Source organism: Pseudoliparis swirei, chromosome 3 (assembly GCF_029220125.1).
Source record: "Pseudoliparis swirei isolate HS2019 ecotype Mariana Trench chromosome 3, NWPU_hadal_v1, whole genome shotgun sequence".
In the NCBI taxonomy this organism is placed as follows: Eukaryota; Metazoa; Chordata; class Actinopteri; order Perciformes; family Liparidae; genus Pseudoliparis; species Pseudoliparis swirei.
Window position 1 is genome coordinate 22,370,304 of NC_079390.1, and position 27,093 is coordinate 22,397,396.

At 44.6% G+C, this 27,093-nt stretch overlaps 1 protein-coding gene across 1 annotated transcript; it reads left to right on the forward strand.

Annotated features, from left to right (window-relative positions):
* The first annotated feature begins 153 nt into the window (after nucleotides 1-153).
* On the forward strand, nucleotides 154-25,728 carry klf5l (Kruppel like factor 5 like). Its single transcript, XM_056441645.1, has 4 exons — nucleotides 154-380; nucleotides 10,573-11,515; nucleotides 11,802-11,861; nucleotides 23,384-25,728. Exons 1-4 carry the CDS (start codon nucleotides 249-251, stop codon nucleotides 23,560-23,562), a joined length of 1,314 nt encoding a protein of 437 aa, XP_056297620.1. The 5' UTR covers nucleotides 154-248; the 3' UTR covers nucleotides 23,563-25,728.
* The last annotated feature ends 1,365 nt before the right edge of the window (nucleotides 25,729-27,093 follow it).

Consider the following 27,093-nt stretch of genomic DNA (forward strand, 5'->3'; position numbering starts at 1 on the left):
TCCCTGCACGCAGCCGATTGGACCCCGAGACTCGCGCCGCGCTCTCATTGGCTCGCATCGCTGCGGAAGGGGAGGGGGGGGGGGGTCCATACTTGAGCTCAGGTAAAAACCTACCTGCGGCTCCAGAGCAGAAACGGGGAGGGCAGTGGACTAACGTCGTAGCTCTCCGATGTACTAACGGCGCATTGTTGAACGCGAGGTATATCTTTATACGTCGCCAAAAAAAGAAGATAAAGTGAAGCGTCCCGATGGCAGCGAGGGTTGGACTGGCCATGAATCCGCCGCACACGACCGACGAGCGGGCGGTGTTCACGCAGCTGAAGCCGGTGAGGATGCCCCCCGCGGAGGACCCGACCGTGTTCGAGGACGTCAAACCCGGGGTGAGAGTCACGGGTCACCGCCGACGGAGCTTTTTGTTGTTGTTGTTGTTGTTGTTGGTGGTGGAGGGTCGAGGAGGGGGGGGGGAATGCTGCAGCTGCTGCTTCAGTCAGAATATAAAATTAAATAATACTTTTTTAAAACACGCAACGCCTCTAATGACCGTTTAATGACCGCGGGGCCGCGTGAGAGGAGGCGGCTCACCTGGGGGGGTAAAGTCCTCCACAGACACCTGGGCACGCAGGTAAAGGTCACCTGGAGCAACACAGGTCCGTGAAATCCGACTGTGTCCAGCCTGTGGTCAGAAGATGATGTTTTAATGCATAGAGCACCTGCACATTATGAATATTGAGTGTAATCAGGCCGACGACACCTGTATGGGAACACATGTTCTACCTGCTTTAGATGAGTTGTGTAGTTTACACCCCGCTCTCTTTGTGTTCCTTGACTACACACAGAGGTTGATCAACAACACGTTTATTCAGAAGGGAAACACCAGGAGCATGGAGGCCACAAGCAAAAGAAACGCATCGTACAGAAGGACGCGTGATGACAGTTGGTCCTCGGTGGTCATGTGATGTGATCACATGACACGTGACGGGTGACATGACATCACCGCACTGTGTTGAAGAAGACTTCAAACTCATGTTTACTGAGGGAATACATCAAGAGAGAAGTAGAGTCACTATACATGCTTCTATACAACCAGAGGAGTCGCCCCCTGGTGGTCAGGAGAGAGAATGCAGCTTTAAGACACTTCCGTGTTGCCGCCCCCTTAGAGTGAAAGCGGTCACATGGACGGGTGCGATCATGAGAATCTAACCGCCGTCTCCTCGCCGCGGTGGAACCTCATAGCGCGGCGGCGTCACTCAGTTATTACGGCACTTTTTTACTCGTTTACGTTTTTTGCATTCGTCCTGATTTGCGAAACACACGATGACCCTGATTTGGATCAATCTTTTTACTTCCGTTGTTGGTTCAAGACTCTTTCTTTTCTTCATTCTCCGTCACGCTCGATGAATTCAAACACGCATAAGAAGGTGTTGAGGCGGAAGCTGCAGCCGTAAACACGCCATAAACGCAGAGGCATGTCGCAGCCCAGGTGAACTGCATTGTGGGGATTCCACGAATCTCGGCTGAAAACCCGAACGCAGCTTCTTTTGTTGTTGCCGTCAATCATCCACTCGAGCGTCGTGTTCGGCAACGTCTCGAACTCAAGAGCGTCGAGCGGCGACGCTCGGCGACGACGCCGCCGCCGTCCGGGCCGCCATGTTATGCAAATTCGACTTCGTCGGGAACAAAGCAGTCAGCCTTTAAATAGTCGGCGTCCCCCCTCAGGCGGATCAGAGCCGGAGCGGGTTCACCTTACGTGCTCCAGATTCACGGAGGCGCATTCCTCACCAGCGCTCGGGTCGCTCTCGGGTTCGCCTCGTTTCGTCGTCTCCCGACGCGTTCGCCGAAACGCTTTCTTTTCTTTCTCTTTCCTTCTTTTTTTCTCCGTTTTTGTCTTTCTCGTCATTTTTTTCCCCTCCACAGAGCGTGCCGGTGGGAGCCGGCGCCGTGACAGCGGTATGCCGCCCGACCTGTCTGAGCACAGCGCCGCGTGTCCGCGGGCCGCGGGGCGGTGAAAAGGCCGACCTCGTGAGAAAAGTCACGGAGGCGGCGCCGAAAGGCGGCCGCGGCTCGGCGTCCGCGGCTCGGCCAACCAGCGACGCCTCCCGGCTCACCGGAGGACGTCTTTCATCCCCGCTCGCGTCTTTTCTTTCTTCCCGCCGTCGAGTGAACTCGCTGAACTCTTCTTTTTGTTTTTCGCATGACGTCATCGTTTTAGAAGTTCCAGATGCAGCCAAGTCACAACTTTTCTTTTCTTTTCTTAACCTGCTGCAAACTCAGCTTTTTTGGCACGATCGCCTTATTTTAGCTCGAGTTTTGGTCTCCACCAGCAAATATCTGACCCCTTGAATGTTGCTCGTTGAGCCGGGGGGGGGGGGGGGGTCCACGTTGAGGCCCGGTGTTTATCGCCTCCGTGGATTTGATGACATCATTATTCGTCCTCCATTTGATGACGGGACGTTGAGTGTTCTCGTCTACGGAGTCACAGGAAACAGAAACACGGCGGGCATTAGGACTTCCCCCCGGACCCCGACCAGATGTCTTAAAAGACGTTTCTATTTCCTCGGTGGCGTTGCTTTATGTCGACTAGGAACAACAACACAAGCGTCAGCGTCCCGTCGGACTGACGGCCGTCTGCTCATCGGAGTCTCTTTTTAAACTCCTTCCCACTTTTCTTTTCAAGCCGTCCCGTGTGTTTAAAAAAAAAAAATTGTTCTGGAATCAATCCTCGGCGCAGTCGGAATAAGTTACTGATATGAAACCCAGATTATTTTGCCGTGAACTCACCGCGGCGGCTTCCTGTGAGACGGAGCGCAGACGGGGTGGGTGGGGGGGGGAGAGTTACCGAGTAACCGGGCGGACGGACGGATCGAGAGCGTTGGGGGCGGGTCACGCCTAACGGTCCCCGGAGATCAATACTCCGATACGGTCCGGATTGCATGATTGTACCAGGAGGGGGGGGGAGGCGGGGCTCCTTTTTTGTCACGGGTTGGGACCAGACCCCTCGTACTTCCCTTTAAGGGCCTCGTCGCCGACGGGACCTTTTTTCTGGCCGCCGAAGGCCGGAAAAGGTTCTGGGTTTGACTAACGATTTGACTTTCGGCTGCTTTGCGTGCGAGCGTCCGCCGGCGGCGAGTCTCAGCTCGCCGATCGTCCGCGAGAGGAAGCGGCGTTCGGCCTCTTCTTCTTCTGCGGACCGAACCTTTGGGGACGACGGAGCTCGTCGAGAATCGGTGTTCTTGGAAATCTCTTTCTTCTCGTGTCTGTGAACACAACTAAAGCATTGCTTGCCAAATTTGCTCCATGCGTTATCCCCAGACCGCCTCCTAAACGTCCTTTTTGCATATTACATATTTTACTTCCCACCATCCCGTCATGTCAGGGGAGGAATATTACATCTTTTTTAGGGGGCAATTTTTTCCCCCTCTGACTGAAATCAAGGGGCATTTAAAAATAAATTGGGGCACTTTTTTAAACTTGTGAGGTAACATTTAACCTTTGTTCAAAAATAATAAATAGACTTATTTCGGCTTATGAGCTATTGTTATAGAAAGGGTAATAATAACACTATTAGGCAGTAGTCTACAGATTCAAAGTGCTTTCTTAGATTTTTTTAACAAAAAAACAAAGAATACATAAATCAGACAATTATATTCAATTCTTATTTATTTGTTGTTATTTATTATTAAACAACTATAAACTATAAACACTAAGGAAAACAGGAGAGGGGGTCAGAGCGTTGTATGTTTCTTATTATTTCTTCGAGGTAAACGAGGCGTTCGAGGCCCCTCGGCTCACGGACGTCCCGATGAAGACGAAGGTCTAGATTTGTAGTAGATACAGAAGAGGAAGGCAGAAGAGACGGAAGACGGGGATGGACGCGTGTGTCCGACCTCACGCAAAGCGACTCCTCGTTTACGTCCCGAGAAAAACGAGTCGCCCGAAGACGAGACCCGCGACGGTAACAGACGGTTCTGGTTCCACGGCAACGAGAGAAGAGCCCTGACTGGTCGGACGGGTCGACCAGCAGAAGATTATTGAGAAAAGACTATTCACGAGTTCATGACTTGAGAGACGTTCAGGGGGGCGGAGCTTGAGGATTATGACGGGGGGGGGTTACCATCCGTAAACGTTAACCACCGCCACGTTAACGCGGTTCTCCGAGCAATAAACGAGACGTCGGATCAGACGTCCCGATTGGCTGAAGCTCCGTTTCCGTCCCATAAACCTGAACCCGGCTGATAAGAGGTCGCGGCTCGGCGCCGGCGTTCGTTTCCCTCCAATTATTAACCGAGGCGCCGCGAGACGTTTTGGACTTGTTTGCCGCGCGGAAAAGAAGAAAAAAATATTTTTGGGGGGGAAACCGCTTCCTCAACGCGGCCGTTACCGTGACGCCCAGGACTCTTCTGAATCAATACACGCACACACACACAGACACACACACAGACACACACACACGGACACACACATACACAGACGCACACACACACACACAGACACGCACACACACAGACACACACATACACACACACACACACAGACACACACACAGACACACACACAGACACACACATACACACACAGCCACACACATGCACACACACACATGCACATACACACACACACATGCACACACACACATACACACAGCACACACACACACACACATACACACACAGCCACACACACAGCCACACACATGTACACACACACACACAGACACACACACACACACATACACACACACAGACACATACAGACACATACAGACACATACACACATACATACACACATACACAGCACACACACATGCACACATACACACATATACACACACACACACACATGCACACTCACACACACAGCACACATGTACACACACACATACACAGACACACATACACATACACACACAGCCACATACACACACAGCCACACATGCACAGACACACACATACACACACACAGACACACATGCACACACACAGCCACACACACACACATACACACACAGCCACACACACACACACACACATAGCCACACATGCACAGACACACACACACACACACGCACACATACACACACAGACATACACACACACTCATACACACACACACACGCACACATACACACACACACACGCACACACACACACAGACATACACACACACACGCCTTATGGAACTCGGCCGGGTTTCGCTCAGTTGTACTTAAGCTTGAAATGAATAATAATAATGATAATTAATAGGTGTACATGATGAAGTGAGGGAGTCACGTTGTTCTCTATTAACTTTGTGAGATTTATGATTTAATTAATTTCTTGAGTGATATACCTGTGGTCTGCAGCACATGAATCACTGCGGAGCGCCACAGGTGTGATGAAGGTTCACACACACACCTGAAGACGGGCCGCGTTCCTGCTGTCGTCACGGCGACCAGCAGATTATTTTGGTCTGGCGTCTATTTTTAAAGTTCCCTTCAGACTTTGTTTGGGTTTTGTTCACCGCTTCTTTTCTCTTCTCTTCTCTTCTCTTCTTTTCAATTCAGTTTATTTGTATAGCCCAATTTCACAAATTACAAATTTGTCTTGGAGTGCTTTACAATCTGTACACATAGACATCCCTGCCCCAAAACCTCACATCGGACCAGGAAAAACTCCCAAATAACCCTTCAGGGGGAAAAAAGGGAAGAAACCTGCAGGAGAGCAACAGAGGAGGATCCCTCTCCAGGATGGACAGATGCAATAGATGTAATGTGTACAGAAGGACAGATTTAGAGTTAAAATACATTCAATGAATATGACAGAGTGTATGAATAGTTCATAGTAGGCATATTCCACGATGGAGACCTCCACGATCCATCAGGCAGATGGCGGTGGGGAGGAGTGGGCGGAGTCTCAACAGTGGGCGGAGTCTCAACAGGACAGTGGCGTAGTCAGGAGCAGGAATTCCATGACCCAGACCTCGATGATCCATCAGCAGATAGGATCTATGCCGTCTCATAGGGTCCGATGACCCCATGAGACGTGAAGTCACAAGGACTCCGGGGAGAAAGCAGAGTTAGTAACGTGTGATTGAGAGATGAAAATTCATCCCTAAGGAGAGAAAAGAGGAGATAGGTACTCAGTGCATCCTAAAACGTCCCCCGGCAGCTATAAGCCTATAGCAGCATATCAAGGGGCTGGACCAGGTGAACCTGATTCAGCCCTAACTATAAGCTCTGTCAAAGAGGAAAGTCTTCAGTCTACTCTTAAACGAGGTGACTGTGTCTGCCTCCCGGACTGAAGGTGAAGCTGGTTCCATAAAAGAGGAGCTTGATAACTAAAGGCTTTTCTTTTCTCTTCTTTTCTCTGCTCTTCTTTTCTCTTCTTTTCTATTCTTTTCTTACTTCTGTCTTTGTCACCCGTCAAACGGCTTCCATCAGCCACACCCCCCGAGGGGAGAGTGTGTGTGTGGGCGTGTTTGTGTGTGTGTGTTTGTATGTGAGTGTGTGTCTGTGTGTGTGTGTCTGTGTGTGTGCATGTGAGTGTGTGTTTGTATGTGAGTGTGTGTGTGTGTGTGTGAGTGTTTGTGTGTGTGTGTTTGTATGTATGTGTGTGTGTGTGTGTGGTCTCAGTATTGATTCTAAACGTAACGGCTGGTTCACCTCTAAAGGAGCGACTCTCTGCATCACAGACTCTGAATGACACACACACCACACACACACACACCACACCACACACACACACATACACACACACAGCGGTTCTTCAGGACTGAGATCAGATCTCCTTCAAGGAAGAGGAGCTCTGCAGTTTTATAAAGATAATAAACAGATCGGTCTGGCGTCGTGCGGTGGATTCATCACCGGCAGTTTGACTTCACAAATATTTGACCTGCCGATTATCTTTTGCGGATTAGTCGCGTTAAAAAAGAAAATGTTTGGAAAATAGTGAAATAATGAAACGTGTTTCTAACTCTTCAGTTTCAGACGTCTTCACTTTTAAAACGATACGAAGCAGAGAAAAGAAACAGAAACTCTTCAATCTGAGAACTTTTGGCTTCTTGTCGGGGCATCGAGCTCCACTGGGGAGCCGGAATGTGAGGAGGAGGAGGAGGAGGAGGAGGAGGAGATGGAGGATGGAGGAGGTCCTGGTACCGACTTCTCTCAAACCTTTTTCATCCTCCTCTCCATCGTCGTCATCCTCTCGTCGTTCCCCGTCGTGCAGCAGAATTAATCTCACTTAATAATTCCTTAAACAAATATTCAATCTGTGTTGAACAAACACGGCTCAGAAACAGACGCCGCCGCCGCCGCCGCAGGCATTTCCGTGTTTACCCGAAAGCTTCTTGAATTATCAAATCAATCAAAACGTGTTTTGTTTTTTAAGGGAGTGAGAATTCCCTCGCACTGTAAACATGAGTTTATGTCTCTAGTTTCAAGTCTTCTTCTATACAGCATGATGTCATCATTTAGTACTTTATGGTCATTTAGAGTCACACACACCATAAAGCAGGGGACGCTTTGGGGGCGGGGCTACAAGGTGATTGACAGGTCAATCCAAACATGGTCACTTCTATTCATGACGACGGCTTCATAATATCACTTTTCATTCAGTCCAGAAAACATGCGATGTCCTGATATACGTCGGAGGAGGACGTTTACATGTTTTTTAGGAGGCAGTTATTTGCCCCACTGACAGAAATCCAGGAGCATTTAGAAATAACTTTTTGAAAGCTTGTGAAATAACATTTGACCGTTGTTACAAAATAATAATAATAATATTTATTAGGCTTACAGCATACGAGCAATTGTCATCAAATATCAATAATCAGACTATTAGGCAATAGTCGACAGATTAGAAGCGTTTTCTTTGATTTTTTTTTAACAGAAAACATAAATCAGACGATCATATTCAATTTTATTCTTATTTCTTTGTGGTTATTTATTGTTATTACATTTTTTAACAACTATTAACAATTACAAATAATTTCTTTTTTTAAATATAATTAAAAATTATATATATATATATATTTGTTCACAACAATAAAACGCTATTAAATTATCTACATTATGGGGGCATTTTGGCAGTTTTATATATATACAGTATATATAAATATATATACATAAATAAATACATGTATATACATACATAATATATATTATGTACTGTATATATATACATTAATATATATATTATGTATATATATACATAAATATATATATTTATTTATGTATATTTATTTATGTATTTTTATAATAAATATATTAGGGCTGTCAATCGATTACAAAAATGTAACTAATTAATCGCACATTTTGAAATTCATTAATCGCGATTAAAAGTTTTTTTTCTTCTTTTTAAAGACAAAACTTCACACAGAGCTGTTTTTTCAAAGAGGCTCCTACATATAAAGTGCCAGCGAGGTATTTAATATTGTGGATGATAAATTGTTTCTTCAGTGAAACATCCAGATTAGTAAAAAAAAAGAAGTATATTTGAGACCCCATTGGTCCTGTCATCTTTAACATTGAACAGCAGCAGAACCAGTGGCCTTGGTAACTGACTGACGTTCACATATGTCACGTTAACCCTCTGGAGGCTGGGCTCATGTTCTCCATTTTTACAAAACAATGTAAATTCACCTTTTAAAGTCTTTTGCATATGACACATACCCACGTGTTATACATCAAACATTCCAGAACAATCTCATCTCTATACAATCAGTGCGGTTACATGCAATCGAATTATTGGCTTAGTCGGACTGAAATCGAATTATCCGTTTCATGTAAACACCTTAGTCGGACTATGTGCGGTCCGACTTCGGTCCGATTAACACCCCTGGATAGCTTGGTCCGATCCAGTTGATAATTCGACTCTCGCGGCATGTAACTCTGAATTCGATTCGGAACTGGACTTTGCGTCTTTGCGCATGCTCGAGATCCCGCCGCCCTCCCTCCCTCCCTCCCATGTCGTGACCCGGAAGTCGAAAGAGACGATAAATTAAATTCTCCGTGTACCTTCGGCGACGGCGTCTTCTCTCCATTATCAACTCAGCCAATAGCGCCATTTGCATTCGCTGTACTCCTATTAACACCATGGAAGAATAGTAGAGGGATGTAGCTTCGCCTCGCTCTCTATTCGCCATCTTTCTCGAAATGTTGTTGTTGGTGGTGGTGAAGAGGTCAAGCGGAAATGGCTGCATCAACACGAGTTGTAATGAAAACAGCGCCGCCTATCGTATCGGATATGACATGCTTTCAAAGGCCAATGATTCGAATTACTCACTGCCATGTATATTGGGATAACAGCTGATCCCCCAAAAGAGAGCATAGTCCGACTAAAGCAAGATTCGAATTATACCATCATGAAAACGCACTGACTGAGGCTCAGTTGTCCTCGTGCCGTGTTCTCTGTCCTCTGACTGACAGGCTGCTAATGAGCTTCACCCGTGAGGTGGGAGGTCCTTTGTGATTTACTGAGTGTTCATTGGTTGTTTTTTTCTCAAAATGTTGACAGACAAACGGATTGACCAATCACGGTGAAGGTTTCGTGTGACGAGTTCTTTCCGCGCCGCGTCCCCCGACACGTCGCCCCTCCGTTCCTCTGTGTATCAGAGGGGGAGACGGGAGGAAGGAGGAGCAGGAGGAAACCCGACTGATTCATCCACGAGTTAAACTGATTTCTGCTCCTTATTTTCGCGGAGAAATAATTGTTTTAAAAACGGAAACAGTGTCAAACCGTACTGCCGCGGTTTGACACTCGGTTTGAGTGTAAAAACTTCAACGAACACCGGAAGTAAACAAAGTTGCGTTAATTGCGTTAAAATATTTTAGTGCGTTAACGCGGCCAAATTAATCGCATAGATTAACGCGTTAACGCTGACAGCCCTAAAATATATATATATATATATGTATAAGAAATATTTATGTACATATATACAGGACTGTCTCAGAAAATTAGAATATTGTGATGAAGTTCTTTATTTTCTGTAATGCAATTAAAAAAACAAAAATGTCATGCATTCTGGATTCATTACAAATCAACTGAAATATTGCAAGCCTTTTATTCTGATTTATTGCTGATTATGGCTTACAGCTTAAGAAAACTCAAATATCCTATCTCTAAATATTAGAATATCATGAAAAAGTATACTAGTAGGGTATTAAACAAATCACTTGAATTGTCTAATTAACTCGAAACACCTGCAAGGGTTTCCTGAGCCTTGACAAACACTCAGCTGTTATAAATCTTTTTTTTTACTTGGTCTGAGGAAATATTAAAATTTTATGAGATAGGATTTTAGAGTTTTCTTAAGCTGTAAGCCATAATCAGCAATAAATCAGAATAAAAGGCTTGCAATATTTCAGTTGATTTGTAATGAATCCAGAATGCATGACATTTTTGTTTTTTTAATTGCATGACAGAAAATAAAGAACTTCATCACAATATTCTAATTTTCTGAGACAGTCCTGTATATACATTTGTTATCGAGATACAAAACGCCCGTTATCGGGATGGAAGCTCGTGCTCTCGTGAGGAGGTGAGCAACGAGATGAAGGCCGAACACAAAGCTAACGCGTCTCTCCTCTGTCCTCTCAGGTCCGGTTAGAGTTGGACAAATACCTCCCGCCGGTCAACAGTCCTCTCCTGAGTAACCTCATCGAGTCCGTGGACAGGAAGTACCGCCGGGACAGCGCCTCCGTGGTCGACGACTTCTTCTCCGAGGACAAAGGCGCGGCGTTGCCCTACAGCCTCAACATCAACTTCATCCTCCCCAACACCACCCACCTGCGCACCGGCCTCTACCGGCCCAACGCCGCCGCCAGGACTCTCCCGCCGCAGCTCATCAAGACGGAGCCCGGGCTGGAGGTGCCCTGCTCCGTCTCCACCTCCACCCAGGCGCTGCCGGACTTCACCTCCGTCTTCAGCGTGTCGCCCGTCGTCAACAACGTGTTCATCAAGCCGGACGCGAGCTCCGGCGAGGTGGCGAGCGTCCCCGCCCAGCAGCATCATCATCATCATCATCATCACCAGCAGCACGTGGACATGGAGCTGCACATCGGGCCCCCGGCCCCCCAGTCGCAGGTCTACCACATGCCCATCACCGGCTGCGCCGACCTCACCATGACTCTGTCGCACGCCAGCCCGTCGGCGCACGCCTCCACGAGCGGCCGGACCATGCTGAACCTCAGCAACGTGGCGTCGTCGACGGGCGGCGGCGGCGGCGGCTACGCCACGGCGGAGCAGCAGCTGGCGCAGCACCGCGGTTACTACCAGGCGTCGCCGGGCAACTCGGCCCGGCACGCGGCGCCGCACAGCCTGCCGCCGTCGCCGCCCAACTCTCAGCCGGGGAGCCCCGACGGCCCGCCGCAGCTGCTGCCGCCGCCGTACCAGCGCCGCCTGGACGGCATCAAGGTCACGGGGCTGTCCCCGCACGCCATGCTGATGACTCACGGACAGGGAGTCCTGACGGGCCCCAAATACAACCGGCGGAACAACCCCGAGCTGGAGAAGAGGAGGATCCACTTCTGCGACTTCCAAGGTGGGTGTTTGGCTTTAGAGGAGAGACCCCGGACGCGTGGTTCTGCTGCGTGCCGCACGCAGGCCCGTCGGGAAAGAGCCTCTCGGCATGTCGCTCACAGACGCCGGGTGTTCTCACGGGTCCTTTAGAACTGAGAGGGAACAAGACCGGTTACTGTGAGGGGGTGATGTGGGTTTCCTGTCTGTGTTGAGCGCAGTTCAGCCATCAGCCACGCTCAACATCTCTCTCTCTCTCTCTCTCTCTCTCTCTCTCTCTCCCCCTCTCTCTCTCTGTGGTTTCTTCTCAGGCTGCTCCAAAGTGTACACAAAGAGTTCTCATCTGAAGGCGCACCAACGGACGCACACAGGTAAGAAAACACTTCACCGGGGTTTTCATCTGAAGTCGTGTTTACTCTGCCGAGACCTGTTAATATCTCTGTGCACACACACATACACATGTGTACATATATGTATATATATATATATATATGTGTGTATATATATTTATATGTGTATATGTATACATATATGTATGTATATATATGTGTATATATAATGTATACATATATATATATATGTATATATATATATATAATATATATTTATGTGTATACATATATATGTATACATATATGTATATATATGTATATACATATATATGTGTATATATAATATATATTTATGTGTATACATATATATGTATATACACTACCGTTCAAAAGTTTGGGGTCATCCAGACAATTTCGTGTCTTCCATGAAAACTCACTTTTATTTATCAAATGAATTTAAAATTGAATATAAAATATAGTCAAGACATTGACAAGGTTAGATATAATGATTAATATTTGAAGTATTAATTTTGTTCTTCAAACTTCAAGCTCAAAGGAAGGCCAGTTGTATAGCTTATATCACCAGCATAACTGTTTTCAGCTGTGCTAACATAATTGCACAAGGGTTTTCTAATCAGACATTAGTCTTCTAAGGCGATTAGCAAACACAATGTACCATTAGAACACTGGAGTGATAGTTGATGGAAATGGGCCTCTATACACCTCTGGAGATATTTCATTAGAAACCAGACACTTCCACCTAGAATAGTCATTTACCACATTAACAATGTATAGAGGGTATTTTTGATTAATGTTATCTTTATTGAAAAAACAGTGCTTTTCTTTGAAAAATAAAGACATTTCTAAGTGACCCCAAACTTTTGAACGGTAGTGTATATGTGTGTATGTGTATATATATATATATATATATGTGTGTATATATATATATACATACGCTTAAGGCGCGTTGGACGACAGGAACCTTTGAGAGGAACTCGTTGAGTTTCCACCTCTGGGTCTAAATCGGGGGACATATTTGACCCCCAGTGGCCCCCAGGTGGGAGGTGGTGCTTCTCCTCAAGGGGTTATCAGTAGCCCCGCCCACAACAGGTGACTGTCAGCACCTGAGAGCTGTAGGCTGGAAAATAATAAATCAAATGTGTATCTGCTGGAATGTGAACAATGTTTGCCCAACTGACTGAAATCCAGGGGCATTTAAAAAGAAATTGGGGGCACTTTTTGAAATAATAATAACGAAATAACCTTCAAAAATAATAAATGTACTAATTTAGGCTTACAGGATATGAGCAATTGACTTTAAAATGACAATAATAAGACTATTGGGCAATAATAAGATTAATAGGCAATAATAAGACTATTAGGCAATAATAAGACTATTAGGCAGTAATAAGACTATTAGGCAATAATAAGACTATTAGGCAGTACTAAGACTATTAGGCAATAATAAGACTATTAGGCAATAATAAGAATATTAGGCAATAATAAGACTATTAGGCAATAATAAGAATATTAGGCAGTAATAAGACTATTAGGCAATAATAAGACTATTAGGCAATAATAAGACTATTAGGCAGTAATAAGACTATTAGGCAATAATAAGACTATTAGGCAATAATAAGAATATTAGGCAATAATAAGACTATTAGGCAATAATAAGAATATTAGGCAGTAATAAGACTATTAGGCAATAATAAGACTATTAGGCAGCAGTCTACAGATTCAAAGTGAATCAGAAAACATCAATAAAACAATCATATTCAATTTTATTTTTAATTCTTTGTGGCTATTTATTTTTAGTAAAAAAAATTCTACACAACTATTAACAATTATAACTTATTTATTTGTTTTCTTATAAAAACATATTTGTTGATTTTTGTTGTTGTGTGTACCTACCTAGTACAGGCAATACAGATAGGACACACACAACAAAGAACCAAAATAAAACACTATTAAATTATTATAATTCTGGGGGCGTTTTTTTGCCCCTCCTCGTGATATTAGGGGCAACATTATATTTCTGAGGGGCAGTTTTTCCCTTTGGCCCGGTGTGTTTCCGACGCTGGTGTTTAACTGCGAGGTAATAGTACTTGAACTGCATAAGTACATCATTTATTCTCATCTTAAATTCTTGTAAAAAGAAAATGTCAAGATGCGATTTGCACAAACTCCCACGTGTGACGGACCGGTTCCGTCCGGATTAATCCCGGTGGATCGAGCCTCGGCTTATTCATGTGTATTTCTTTTATCCGTGAGTTGTCACAGTGCTGGTGAAAACAACGCGGGAGCTCAAGAGGTTTTCCGCGTGCTCCTACCTGTCGTCGTCTTTTTTTCTTCTTTTTTTTACCCCGAAGGGCGGGAACAAAGAGGGGGGGGGGAGAGAGAGGAGGGGAAGAGGAAGGCCAAACCAGTTCCTCCAGCTTTTTGGTTGCAGAATGGAGGAGGGAGGAGGGGGAGGGGGGGTTGCAGAATGGGGGAAGGCTGCGTCGTGTTTCCCTCCCGTAAGGCGACACCTGTGGACTCCCGGCGAGCGTCAGACGCGGAGATTTACTCATGCGATAAAAAGGCGTGGTGAGAAAAAGACGGAGAGAGAGAAACCGTCGTCATGAAATAGACGAGATGGCGCTTTACGACGGGGAAGTCAAGTGGCGGGGGGGGGGGGCCTACAGCGCGATACAAGTAGCCGGCTAACGGTGTGCAGTGAGAAGAGTCAACATATTTAAGAGCAGCACACGAGTTACAACCGTCCAAATGACGTGAACACTGCAAACCTTTCACTAACAACATCAAATTGTCAAATTGCCCCGAAAGCATTTTATAACATGTTCATAACACGATTAAATATGAATTACATATGTTCAACAATGAGTTATAAAAGTCTGAAAAAAGAGGAAAAAAATGTATTTTACTATAAGTAACAAAGGTTTGATAGCTCTGGAAATCTATTGTGTTCCACTGAAGGATATATCTCACAATGAGCATATATATATATATATATATATACACAGTAACTACCAACTGGGTGACCAACAAACACATTCATATCAGTATGAAGGAGATCCAATTGCGTTATTGGTGACCAACTTTTTGTTTTTGTCTTATTCCTCAAAATGAACAAAATCCCGTCGCGTGCGATCGAGCGCAGAACCAGACTCGCCTCGTCTTGTTTTCGTTTCTTTCGGTTGACGATGACTCCTTTGATTTGAGCCTGAAGAAATACATCGTGCTGACAGTTCTCAACGGCCGGAAGTATGAGATACTTTCCACGAACCCTTGACCAGAGGGTGGACGTCATCCTCTGGGGACTGTCTGTCCAGTGGTGGTCTGGATGGATCCCCCATGGCCTCTGAACCGGGTCATCTCTGAACAGGCGGTTCACCCTTGATGATGATTATGATCGTTGTTCTGCATCCTCTGAACCGTGGCGTGCCTCAGGGCTCTGTCCTCGGCCTCCTGCTCTTTTTCTTTTTTTTCAATCCGTGTGCTTCCTCCAGAACAAATCTCAAAGGTGAATCATATTCGTCTTCTGCTCTCTGAACTCACTTTATATTTACGACTGCAACTCGTAAACTTGTCCACTTCTGCACGGACTCATAGTCGAGTGTGTGTTTTTCTTTTCTTTTTGTTCTCCGACTTTAGTTTTTGTCGTGCTTTTTATCTTTCCCAGAGTTGATTAATGAAGTGCTCTTGTTTGCCCACTCGAGTGGTCAAGCCCGCTCACACCTTCAACTCATACAGTCGTCTTTCCAGCAAATGGAAGAGATAACGAACCATAACATCGGCGTTCAAGGAAATGCACATTTAAAAAGAAAATTTCGAAGTTTGAGAAGCTGAAACCAGTAAAAAGAGGAAGTGTGATGCTGTGGGTCCACGAATGGCTAATCCTCTCCACTCGAGTGTCTGAGTGAATCACCAGCCAGAAGAAACGTTTCTACGGTTTATTCATGTCGTCTCTCTGGAATGTTAATAGTTATGGACACATTGCATCGTTCCATTTGTGTTGGTTACGACTCACTGGAAGTGAGGTATTACATTTCTTTTCCTTAAGGCTGTAGTATCAGGAAGTTTTCTCTGTGTGTGTGTGTGTGTTTTAGTGAGTATCACTTTCATTTTCTTCATCAAAGTTAACCTACTTTTTAAAGCGCTGAATTCCCTTCGGCAGCTTAAGTTAAAATGTGCTTTTCAAAATAAGATTTGACGTAGAAAACACGCGAGGAGATTATAGAACATGATGCATTTCTTTTCCCTCAAAGAGCCGTGTCATCAGAACATTCACGCTTTATTATTTACCGAGGCGTCTTCTGATTATCGACCAGCGGTACGGCCGGCCTCACCGCAGCATCGTGTGGCCGCCGCGTCATTTCCGCCGTTTCCCTCTTTCTTTCTTTGGGAAGCCAAAGAATAAGATGATAATAAATCCTGTAATATAAAAAGTGAAGGTCGAAGCGGTCGCCCCAAAATGCCCGAAAAAAACGAATTTTGAATCGTCTGAACCTAATGTGTACATTCGTAACGTTATCGGCGCGACTGCGTTGCGAACGGCTCAACGGGGACTCGCTCCTGTGTGTTTACAGGAACACAGGAAACGGCTTCGAGGCGTGCACCACCTGTCGAGGTGCATGTTGTGGGAGTCCGTCGCTATCTGTGGCCATTGACTGCTCATTAGGCCCCTCCCACCAGGAAGGGGGGGGGGACCTTGACTGTGGACTCTGCAGCTATTTGAGCTCTGCACGTCGACTTTTGTGATTTTGTGAGTGTGTGTGTGTGTGTGTGTACAGAGCAGAGTGCTATCGGCCTGATTAGGGAACCCTCCAGCCCTCTTCACAAACACTAACTGAGCTGATAAAGCTGAGAGGCCCACAAAGAGTTTATGGGCGAGCCGGAGGGTGTTTGCTCTTTGAGATGATTGTAAAATGTTTATGATCATCCTGCCGATGTATTAAAGGAGCCCGTGGAGTGGGTCGAGGTCTGGGTGTTTTATATTTTGAACGGTTGTCTCGCTGGGATTTTTGTCAGTTGCATTTAGGAAAGTAAACAAAGTTTGAGGGTTTACGATACAACACGTCGCAATATCTGCGAGCCACCGCGGTATTATGATCAGAACATTCGTCATTCATAAAGCTGCTTTTTGTATAATCTCAGTAAAGGAAACAATGTTTACCTCTGTGGTTTGCATGCAGGATTCTTTCAGCAAACAAATGAAGTAAATACAAACGTGTAAAAGATCAATATATATATATTTATTTATATATATACAGTATATATATTTATATATATTCATATCTCTTGATTCAAAATACGACACCCCTGAACAAATACAGTGGAAGAATAAAGAGAAACAACGCTCCCTTTTCAGCATGTTTTATATTTATTTTAGTTTGATTCAAACCTATTTTACCTTTATATATCACCTTTATTTCAATGTAATAACTGCAGAGATAAATCTTGTCAAAGTGGCTAATTTTTCATGCAGCCGAGTGGCTCAAAGTTCCAGATGAAATAAATAATATATATATATATGTAACTGGGGTATGAACCACCCTATATGATTGATTTATTTTGATTTTAATTTAGGATAGGAATTTATAAGCATTTTTTGCTTATACCTATACCTTTTCAGTCTTTCTCTTTTGTATATTATATAGAATAATATTGTACTGTATTTGATTTGATTGACTGAATAAAATACACAAACAAACAAACAAAAATATATCCGTGTGTGTGTATATATATATATGTATACATCTATATGTACGTGTGTATATATATATATGTATGTATATATATATACGTATTCATACATACATATTCTTACAAAGGTCACGTCAGTGTGTAACAAAGGCATTTGTTGTCCCACAGTGATGGATGTGCTGTTACACTAAATGTGTGTTTTGTTGTGTGTGTGTGTGTGTGTGTGTGTTTGAGACTCAGTGTTTATCCATAATGGGTCATGGCGTATGAAATAACTCATTAGTGTTCACGTTCGTTTGTGTTTGAGAAAGAAAGAGAGATAACAGTTGATCAAACAGCTGCTGTCTGTCTTCTAAAGGCTTCAGTGCGTCGACCGGCACACGCCCAAATAATTCACCCATAAGAGAAGACGAGCAGCACAAGAGAAAACTGCCAAAAACCGACCAATCACGGCGTCCGGCTGAGACACAGCGACCCCTCAGTGTTCCCCTGAGCAAGATTCAAGATTCAAGATTCAAGATTCAAGATGTTTTATTTGTCACATACACACACAGGGTGTGCAGTGAAATGAAAGTGGCAATGCTCAGCAGGAATGTGCAAGGGCAACAAGTACACACTATTTACAAATAAAAAACAACACAACATTTACAGTAAGTGTGTGTGTGTGTGTGTGTGTGTGCCTAAGAGGGCAGTTGTGTGGGTCTATGGGGTCCTGGTGAGGTCGGAGTTCACAATCCTGATGGCCTGAGGAAAGAAACTCCGTCTCAGTCTCTCTGTTCTTGCAGCGTGACTACGGAGGCGCCTGCCTGACCGCAGCAGCTGAAACAGTCTGTTGTTGGGGTGGTGAGGATCCTTCATGATCCTGCCGGCTCTGGTTCTGCACCTCCTGGTGTACAAGTCCTGCAGGGTGGGAGTGTAGTTCCAATAGTGCGCTCAGCCGAACGCACTACTCTCTGCAGAGCCTTCCTGTCCTGAGCGGAGCAGTTGCCAAACCAGGCTGTGATGCTTCCTGTCAGGACGCCTCTACAGCTCCAGAGTAGAAGGACTGAAGGATCCTCTGGGAAACTTTAAATTTCCTCAGCTGCCTGAGGTGGTAGAGGCGCTGCCTTGCCTTTCTCACCAGAGTGTCTGTGTTTGTTGACCATGTCAGATCCTCGGTGATGTGGACTCCCAGGTATTTATACCCGCTCACCCTCTCCACAGTAGTCCCGTTAATCCCCAGTGGTGAGTACGTCCTCTGTTGTTGTGCCCTCCTAAAGTCCACAATCAGCTCCTTAGTTTTGGTGACATTCATGATGAGGCTGTTGTCCTGGCACCAGAGTGACAGATCAGCAACTTCCTCCAGGTAGGCCTTCTCGCCGTTGTCGGAGATCAGGCCCACCACCACTGTGTCATCCGCAAACTTGATGATGGTGTTGAGCTGAACCTGGCCACACAGTCATGTGTGTACAGGAGTACAGTAGGGGCTGAGGACGCAACCCTGGGGGATCCTGTGTTCAGGGTGAGGGATTTGAGGTGTGTCTGCCCACCCTGACCACCTGTGGCCTGGCGGTCAGGAAGTCCAGGATCCAAGCACACAGGGGGTGTTCAGTCCCAGCTCAGTCAGCTTGCCGCCAGTCTGAGGGGACTATGGTGTTGAAAGCTGAACTATAATCAATGAACAGCAGTCTCACATAGCCCCCTCTGGCTGTCCAGATGAGAGAGTGTGGTGTGCAGTACCTGGGAGACAGCATCATCCGTGGATCTGTTTGGGCGATAAGCAAACTGCAGCGGGTCCATGGAGGAAGGGAGGAAGGCGCAGATGTAGTCCTTTATCAGCCTCTCAGCATTTCATGACCACCGAGGTGAGGGCCACCGGTCGGTAGTCATTCATACATGCTGGAGAAGCATTCTTGGGCACAGGGACAATAGTGGATCTCTTGAAGCAGGCGGGGACCACGGACTCAGCCAGGGAGAGGTTGAATATTGTGGTGAACACTGGAGCTAGCTGGTTAGCACAGGTCTTCAGTACTCGCCCAGATATGCCATCTGGACCTGCAGCTTTCCTGGTGTTCACCCTCAACAGAGCCCTCCTCACACTGTGCTCGGTCACAGAGAGTGTGTGTTCATCCCCAGCGGTAGAACTCACCTCGGCTACGCTAACGGTGTTGTTGTTAGCCGGCGAGCTAGCGCTGTTGTTGCTAGCGCTGTTGTTGCTAGCCTCAAACCGTGCATAGAGGAGCGATGGCTGGCTGCTTTTCACCTCACCTTCTGGCAGCTTGTTTAGGAATATATACCACTCAAGTGTGTTTGCTCTGTGTGTGCATGTGTGTGTGCATGTGTGTGTGTGTGTGTGTGTCGTGTTTCACCAGCCCTGCAGGATAATAGCCTGCGCTTTTGACCCCGACAGAGCAGCTATAGAGCAAAGCCAAACACACCTGCTGCTGCCTCAGCCTTTTTATATGGAGACATTTGTACACAAGCACACACACACACACACAAGCGCGTGCACGATTAACTGTAGAAACCGGATTTCGTCCTGGTGGGAGGCTTCTGCCGTATTTTTCTAATACATTTTACATGTTTGTTGGACTTTTAAAGATGGGAAGTCACAGCCCCACCCCCCCCCCCCCTCTGTGGACCCCCATTGCCCCGCTAATGGCTGTCACTGAGTGATGGATGGTCAATAGCGGAGACCTATCTAATCAGCACTAATGAGGTCCACGCCGCTAACGGGCGCTTGATGACAAACGGCCAAACCGGCTGATAAAAAAAAAAAAAGAGTTTCCTTCTGGGACCGTTCAGCCAATCGTAGATCACGTTTTGTTGCATTAGCTCCAAAACAAAAAGACGCACGAACCAATCAATTAAAACGTTTTAAAGGCTTCAACAACTCGTCTGACTACTACTTGAAAGGATGCTTTTTTCCTTTAATGAGTTTTCTCTCACTCTGATCCATAACTTTCCTTCAGCAGGTCTCACATCCACCAAACTTTACACGGTCAATCCTAAATACATTATGAAGGTGTGTACGGAGCGGTTTGTTCACACATCATTCATGGCCAGAGTTATACAACATTTATGATTCAAAACATGGAGAAAATGGACGTTTTTTTGGTCTGTTTTGACAGTATGTTCTGGTTTCTGCAGTGAAACGAAGAGATTTCTAAAATCTCCCTCTGGAAAAACCTCCGTCTCTGTCAACAAAAAAAACTAGTTGACGTGGAACCGGTTGTGTCGTGAACATCCGACAAAAAGAAAAGACTCAACGACGTATATCACGCTCCTTCTCTTTTTTGTTTTTTTTAATCGATATCAAAAGTCTCCCAAAGTAAATACATTTGAATTCTTTTTGGGGTGGGGGGGAAACAATGACAACTTTAAGATGATAAAAATAAAAAAATGTAAGCATTTCATACGTTGTTTTTCGTGACACGTGAACTTGCGGAACAGTAAAAGTCGTCCGCCTCCTCCCTCATGTTGTTTCTGCTCTCATTCCTTTCATTGATTCTCTCGACGTTGGCTTTGAACGATGACTTTTCTTGCCCCGTTGTGTGCACACCGGCCTATTCAACAGAGCTTTTGATTCTCTTTGTTGATGATTAGCTCACTGTGTGGCAACAGAAATGTCAACGACTGGGCGGGGTGGGATAAGTGTTGCGTTAAGACCTTGGCTCGTTGTTCTCGTTTTTTTTTTGTACCCACAACTATTCCTTGCAACTACAAAGCGGCGCTCTATTCAGCTCCACTTTTTCTCTGCTATTTAAATCGTCGTACGGCTCGTTGTTTACGCGCGTGTTTGAGATCGTTAGAACCTGCTGAACCCCAAAGCACACTTTACTCGCCGAGGCCTTGAGTTTCACAATAAAGGTCCTGCATTCTCGAGAAAGAGGACTCAAACGTGTCTTTTTGTGCAGAGTGACACAATCACCATGTGCCATAAATCATAAACAGTTAAAAATGCAAAATAAAGGCAGTTTTATTTGAGACATGCCGTATAGTTTAGTTTTTTTGTTAGTTTTTTTGACATGGTGTGTCCAAGGAACGTTAAAAAGATGAAAGATCTGACGATCGTGACGTTTCTTACAGTTTCTGATGAAGATAAACGGTTTAGTTTTTGGCGAGTTGTTTAAATAAAACGTGCCGACGGGTTTTTGGGGTCCAGACATTTAAAAAATTAAAGTAAGAGTAAGACGCAAAGATAACAGGGGACTTTTATTTTGAAGGGTTTATAAGAATTACTACGTTTGTGTACATCACTACACTGTGATGAGAAAAATATATATACAGTCCAACTGTTGAAATTCTTTAAAAGATGTATAAAATGTAAGTTTTTTTCCTCTCACTTTTGCAAATGTTATTTGTAAAAGTTTTCTTTTGTGTAATTATACTTTCAGCTTCAACGTATGAAATGCGCCATAGAAAAAAGACGATAATTATCATTATTATTATTTACAAGCGTAACCTCGAAAGAATAAAACTGCAGACAGGAAACAAGTTTATTTTTCATTTCCTACATAGATATACACACACACACACACATTGTTAAAAAAAGGTGTGTCAGTAACAACAAAGATGCGAGGACACAAACACGCACAGCGGTTACAGCTGTCGGCTCCTCGCTCGCTGCATTCCTCGCCAGATGAATAACCAGCCATAATTATATTAATGAATCATGTTCGTGCAGCAGAGGATCCAACAAAGTCCTCGCTGGAATCCAGTCGACGTGAACTTTGTGAGATGCCGTCTGCCTGATGAGGAGCATGACTTATTGCGTGTGTGTGTGTGGCACACTTGGCAGCAGCTCTCGCCCACGCCGCCAACCGCCATCAACCCCGTTTAGAGCCACACACGCACTTTATTGTGAAAGGACATTTCCGTCACCGAGTCGATGGCGTGATGTCACGACGTCTGTCCGATGGGCGTCGGAGCAATTAACTGAGATACGGTGGTTTACTGTGTCGGCTCAAGGAAAGTACTTGGTTTAGACAATTAAGTACTTGGTTTAGACAATTAAGTACTTGGTTTAGACAATTAAGTACTTGGTTTAGACAATTAAGTACTTGGTTTAGACAATTAAGTACTTAGTTTAGACAATTAAGTACTTAGTTTAGAAAATTAAGTACTTGGTTTAGACAATTAAGTACTTGGTTTAGACAATTAAGTACTTGGTTTAGACAATTAAGTACTTAGTTTAGACAATTAAGTACTTGGTTTAGACAATTAAGTACTTGGTTTAGACAATTAAGTACTTGGTTTAGACAATTAAGTACTTGGTTTAGACAATTAAGTACTTGGTTTAGACAATTAAGTATTTGGTTTAGACAATTAAGTACTTGGTTTAGACAATTAAGTACTTGGTTTAGACAATTAAGTACTTGGTTTAGACAATTAAGTACTTGGTTTAGACAATTAAGTACTTAGTTTAGACAATTAAGTATTTGGTTTAGACAATTAAGTACTTGGTTTAGGAAACACAAGTACTTGGTTAGGTAAAGGTAATAAATGTACTTTGTTTAAGCAATGAAAGTACTCGGTTTAGACAAAGAAAGTACTTGGTTTAGGGAATGGAAGTACTTGGTTTAGGCATAAGGAAAGTATTTGGTTAGATAAAGATAACGAAAATACCTGGTTATGTTAGGTAATAAAAGTACTTGGTTATGTTAAGGTGATAAATGTACCTGGTTATGTTAAGGTAACACAAGTACCTGGTTTTGGTGAAAATCTGTGTTTCTGTTCTAATAACTTCTTTGTTATGTCAAATAACAAGTTCCCGTTCATCGAGTACACGACTCTTGACTTCCCACGGGAAGCGAACTCTGGTCTCCTTGGTGAAAGTCTGTTTGTGGTGATTATAACGCCCCCCTCTACAGGCGAGAAGCCGTACCGCTGCACGTGGGAGAGCTGCGACTGGCGCTTCGCCCGATCGGACGAGCTCACCCGGCACTACCGGAAACACACCGGAGCCAAACCCTTCAAGTGCGTCGCCTGCAGCCGCTGCTTCTCGCGCTCCGACCACCTGGCGCTGCACATGAAGCGCCACCAGAATTGAGCGCCGCGCGGCACGCCGGCCCACAGAACGTAACCCACGCGGTACCACAATCACCCCTGTTCACACACGCACACAGGGTTTAGCTCCGGTGCTCCATGCTAATGCCAGTCGGCGGCTAACGGTGTCCTGAGTAAAATAAAAGTGCAAGGAAACTTCTTTTTTTGAAGGATTTTCAGATCGAAACGTCTGTTGTGGACGTTTCAGGTGAACTCGGACAGTTTCACTCACTGTGGCGATAAACCCGTGACTCGGAGTGGAGGGAACTTTATTTTATTTAATGTTTTATATATTTTTTTATTTTTTAAACATTTTTAATCCAACATTACCAATATTTTAAATAATAACTAAATGAGGCCTCGGGTCTTTACCACCTCGGCGTGACCTCACCGGTCTGCCCTCCAGTCACAGATTGTTCAGTCACATGACCTTCTTTTTTTAATCAAAGATCTGGTTCAAGCAAACACAGAGTGACTTTTTTTAATCTAATTATAAATTGTGTAATTTCTTCTTCTCCTTTATTAAAGAAAACTTTAGCCGACCGTTTTTCTTTTGGGTGGGGGGGGTCAGAGTTTGGTTGTTATAGCGTTGTTTTCAGTCAACACGCCGTGAGCCGGAGTCTTACCGCCAGACATCCTGATCCACCGGGGGCTCACAGGTGATTTGGGTGTCTGGTCTCATCACTAAACTGTTGAAAAACATGCACTGGTCCAACTGGTTTGAACACACTTTCACACACACACTTTCACACACACTTTCACACACACGAACACGAATCACACACACTCGACTTCTGCAAATATGGGTCATCGGGACTGCGGCGTCAGCCTCCTGCTGATTACATCGTGGAGACACTTTCTTCTCTTGTCAACAACATCAACATGAACTTTATGATTTCCCATAAATCCACCACCACCACCATCATCTTCATCATCATCATCACCATCACCACAGCCACCATCTTGTATAAGGACGTATGGACGTTCAGGGCGCTGCCGTTGTAAATACCTGTTTATATACGTGTGCATACTTGTGTCGGAGAATACAAAGAATGTAATGAGATTCATACTTGACCTTTTTCTTTTTCTTGTTTTTTTTTTTTTTTACATCAAATGTTAATTTGAGTATTATTCCATGTTGAATTTCCCTTTTTAAGAGTCTTGAAGAAAAAAAAGAAGAAGAAAAAATAATAATTGGACCCAATCAGAGAACTCTCCATGGAAAAGTTAATAATCGCCTCGCTGTGCTCGTACAGGTAATAATACCTGTCGAGCTCGCAGAGCGGAGGGATTCGCCAATGTTTGTATCCGTGACACTGCCCGTTGCCACGGCGACCGAGCTCCTCTGACGACAGTTTGCGGTTTTGCTCGCAGTTTTCTTTTGTTTTTCTTGTTTTCCTCCCGTAGTTCTGTTGCAACACTTCAGCTGGAGGGAGTCGGCCGGGCGGATCGAGCCTGTTACGTTATCCTGATCGATCAGGGATCAATAATGAAAGGTGAAAGGTTTTGAAGCCCGACGTCACTGCATTTCTTTGCAGCGGCGCAGCTAGAATGTTTTCCAACGACAGGAAGTACAAGAGGGGAAATGTTCCTTTTGTTGTTGTTGTTGTTGCACGGAACAAATCGAGACGAGCGTGACAACCTTCAGGAAACTTTAGATGTCTTCCCAGCGGAGCTCCAACGATCACCCATGAACAAAAAATACAGAACGAACAAGATCGTTCGGAAGCAGAGAAACACGTCACCCGGATTATAGTTTGACATTTTATTATGAACTCACCTTCTCTTCACTGTTTCTACCACTTTGTGTGTGTGTGTGTGTGTGTGTCCAAACCTCTTCTATCTACACTATGATTGTTTTAAAGAAACGAGTTCTCCTGCTGACCACCCACTGTGTACATAACTGTAGTTCTAGTTTTCAGACTTTTTGTAAATATTGTCTTGTTTTTTATTCCCTTTTATAATATTAATATTTCTTTTTTCTTTCTTTTTTTTATAATGGGCTTTTAGATCAGTTGTACGTGAACGCTCGTTTAATTTAGTTTTGATACTAGCGTGTAAGAGAATTTATCAGTTTTGTGTACAAACTGTTGAGAACAACAACGCTTTTCATTTCTGTTTGTGCGAGATGCTGCAATGAAATAAAAAAAGGATTCATGAAATAAAAGCACTTTGTTCTCTCGTCTCGTTGGTGTTCGAGCGTTTAGCTAACGCAGATTTAGGGAGCGTTTCGGCATCTTCTATTAGGGGACACGAAGAAAACGAACACGAAGATAGCGTCGCCATCGAACCATCTAATGGAGAGAGTTATTCAGCAATTTGTTTTAAGGGGGAACGTAACAGTAAAATAACGTCTTTCCTATCAGCTGACGTCATCTCTCTTACGTAACCTCCGGGTAACGTGAGTTAAACGTTCGCCAAACCGTTTGCTGCCAAAAAAACATCACTTAAAGAAACGTGCAATACGGAAATCACAGCTGGCGTTGGTGTTCGAGCGTGCAGCTAACGCGCAGATTTACGGAGTGTTTCTGCGTCTTCTGTTCGGGAACACGAAGAAGACGAGGAACACAAACATAGCGTCAACATCAAACCATCTAATGGAGAGAGTTATAAAAAAAATTGTTATAACGTAACGGTAAAATAACGTCTTTCCTGCCAGCTAACGTCAACTCTCTTACGTAACCTCCGGGTAACGTAACCGTTAGCGGCCAAAAAAACATCCCAAACGAGCACAGAAAGCGTCTCTTTGATAAACGAGAGTTCATTCGTCTCCACGCAGCTTTTCTCACGATTTTCAAAACGCACATAAAGAAACGTGCGATACGGAAATCACCGCTGCCGCCAGGCATCGCTTTTACGGGCGTCGGTTGTTAATCCGTCAGACGAGTCACACGTTTGCTCATCCTCCAAGGATTTGATACTCACGTATTATTTGCGTGACGTAACACGGGAACATGGCGGTTTGACGCATGGGGGGAAGAATGAGACGGCGTATGAAAGGCATGGAGGCGATGTGGGCGGAGCTTTATTGAGCTGGCAGCGAGAGTAATGGTGACGTTTGTGCGTAGACGCGTTCCTCAGATGTTGCTCATTCTCTGGGTCAACGCCCTCCACGAGAGTGTGAGTCTCCTTTCTCTGCATGTCATGTAGCACTCAGAAAAGTAATTAAAAGTAAATTAATTTAATCTTTAAAAGACTTATGTCTGAGGTATTGATTGTAGTTCCCTCCCTTGTTTTAACCTCAACATCCCAAAGCTAACGTTACAAATGTAGGTTTTACGATAGTTCCCAGACGATGAATACTTATAACTTTGCAATCAAAACTCTGTACTGACTGTGAACGTGACATTTTTAAAGTATTATAAAAGAGCAGATTGGTGTTTTGTGCACATGTGCAACTTGTCCCGATGTTTTTTCCCCGCATCGGCGGCGTTACATCCCGTTCCCCTCACCGGGTTCATCTCCCGGTCCCTTTTTTCATGAGGTGTTCAGGTACAGTTCTTTGGCCTCCGTCTCCTGAGCGCTCCGATCTGAG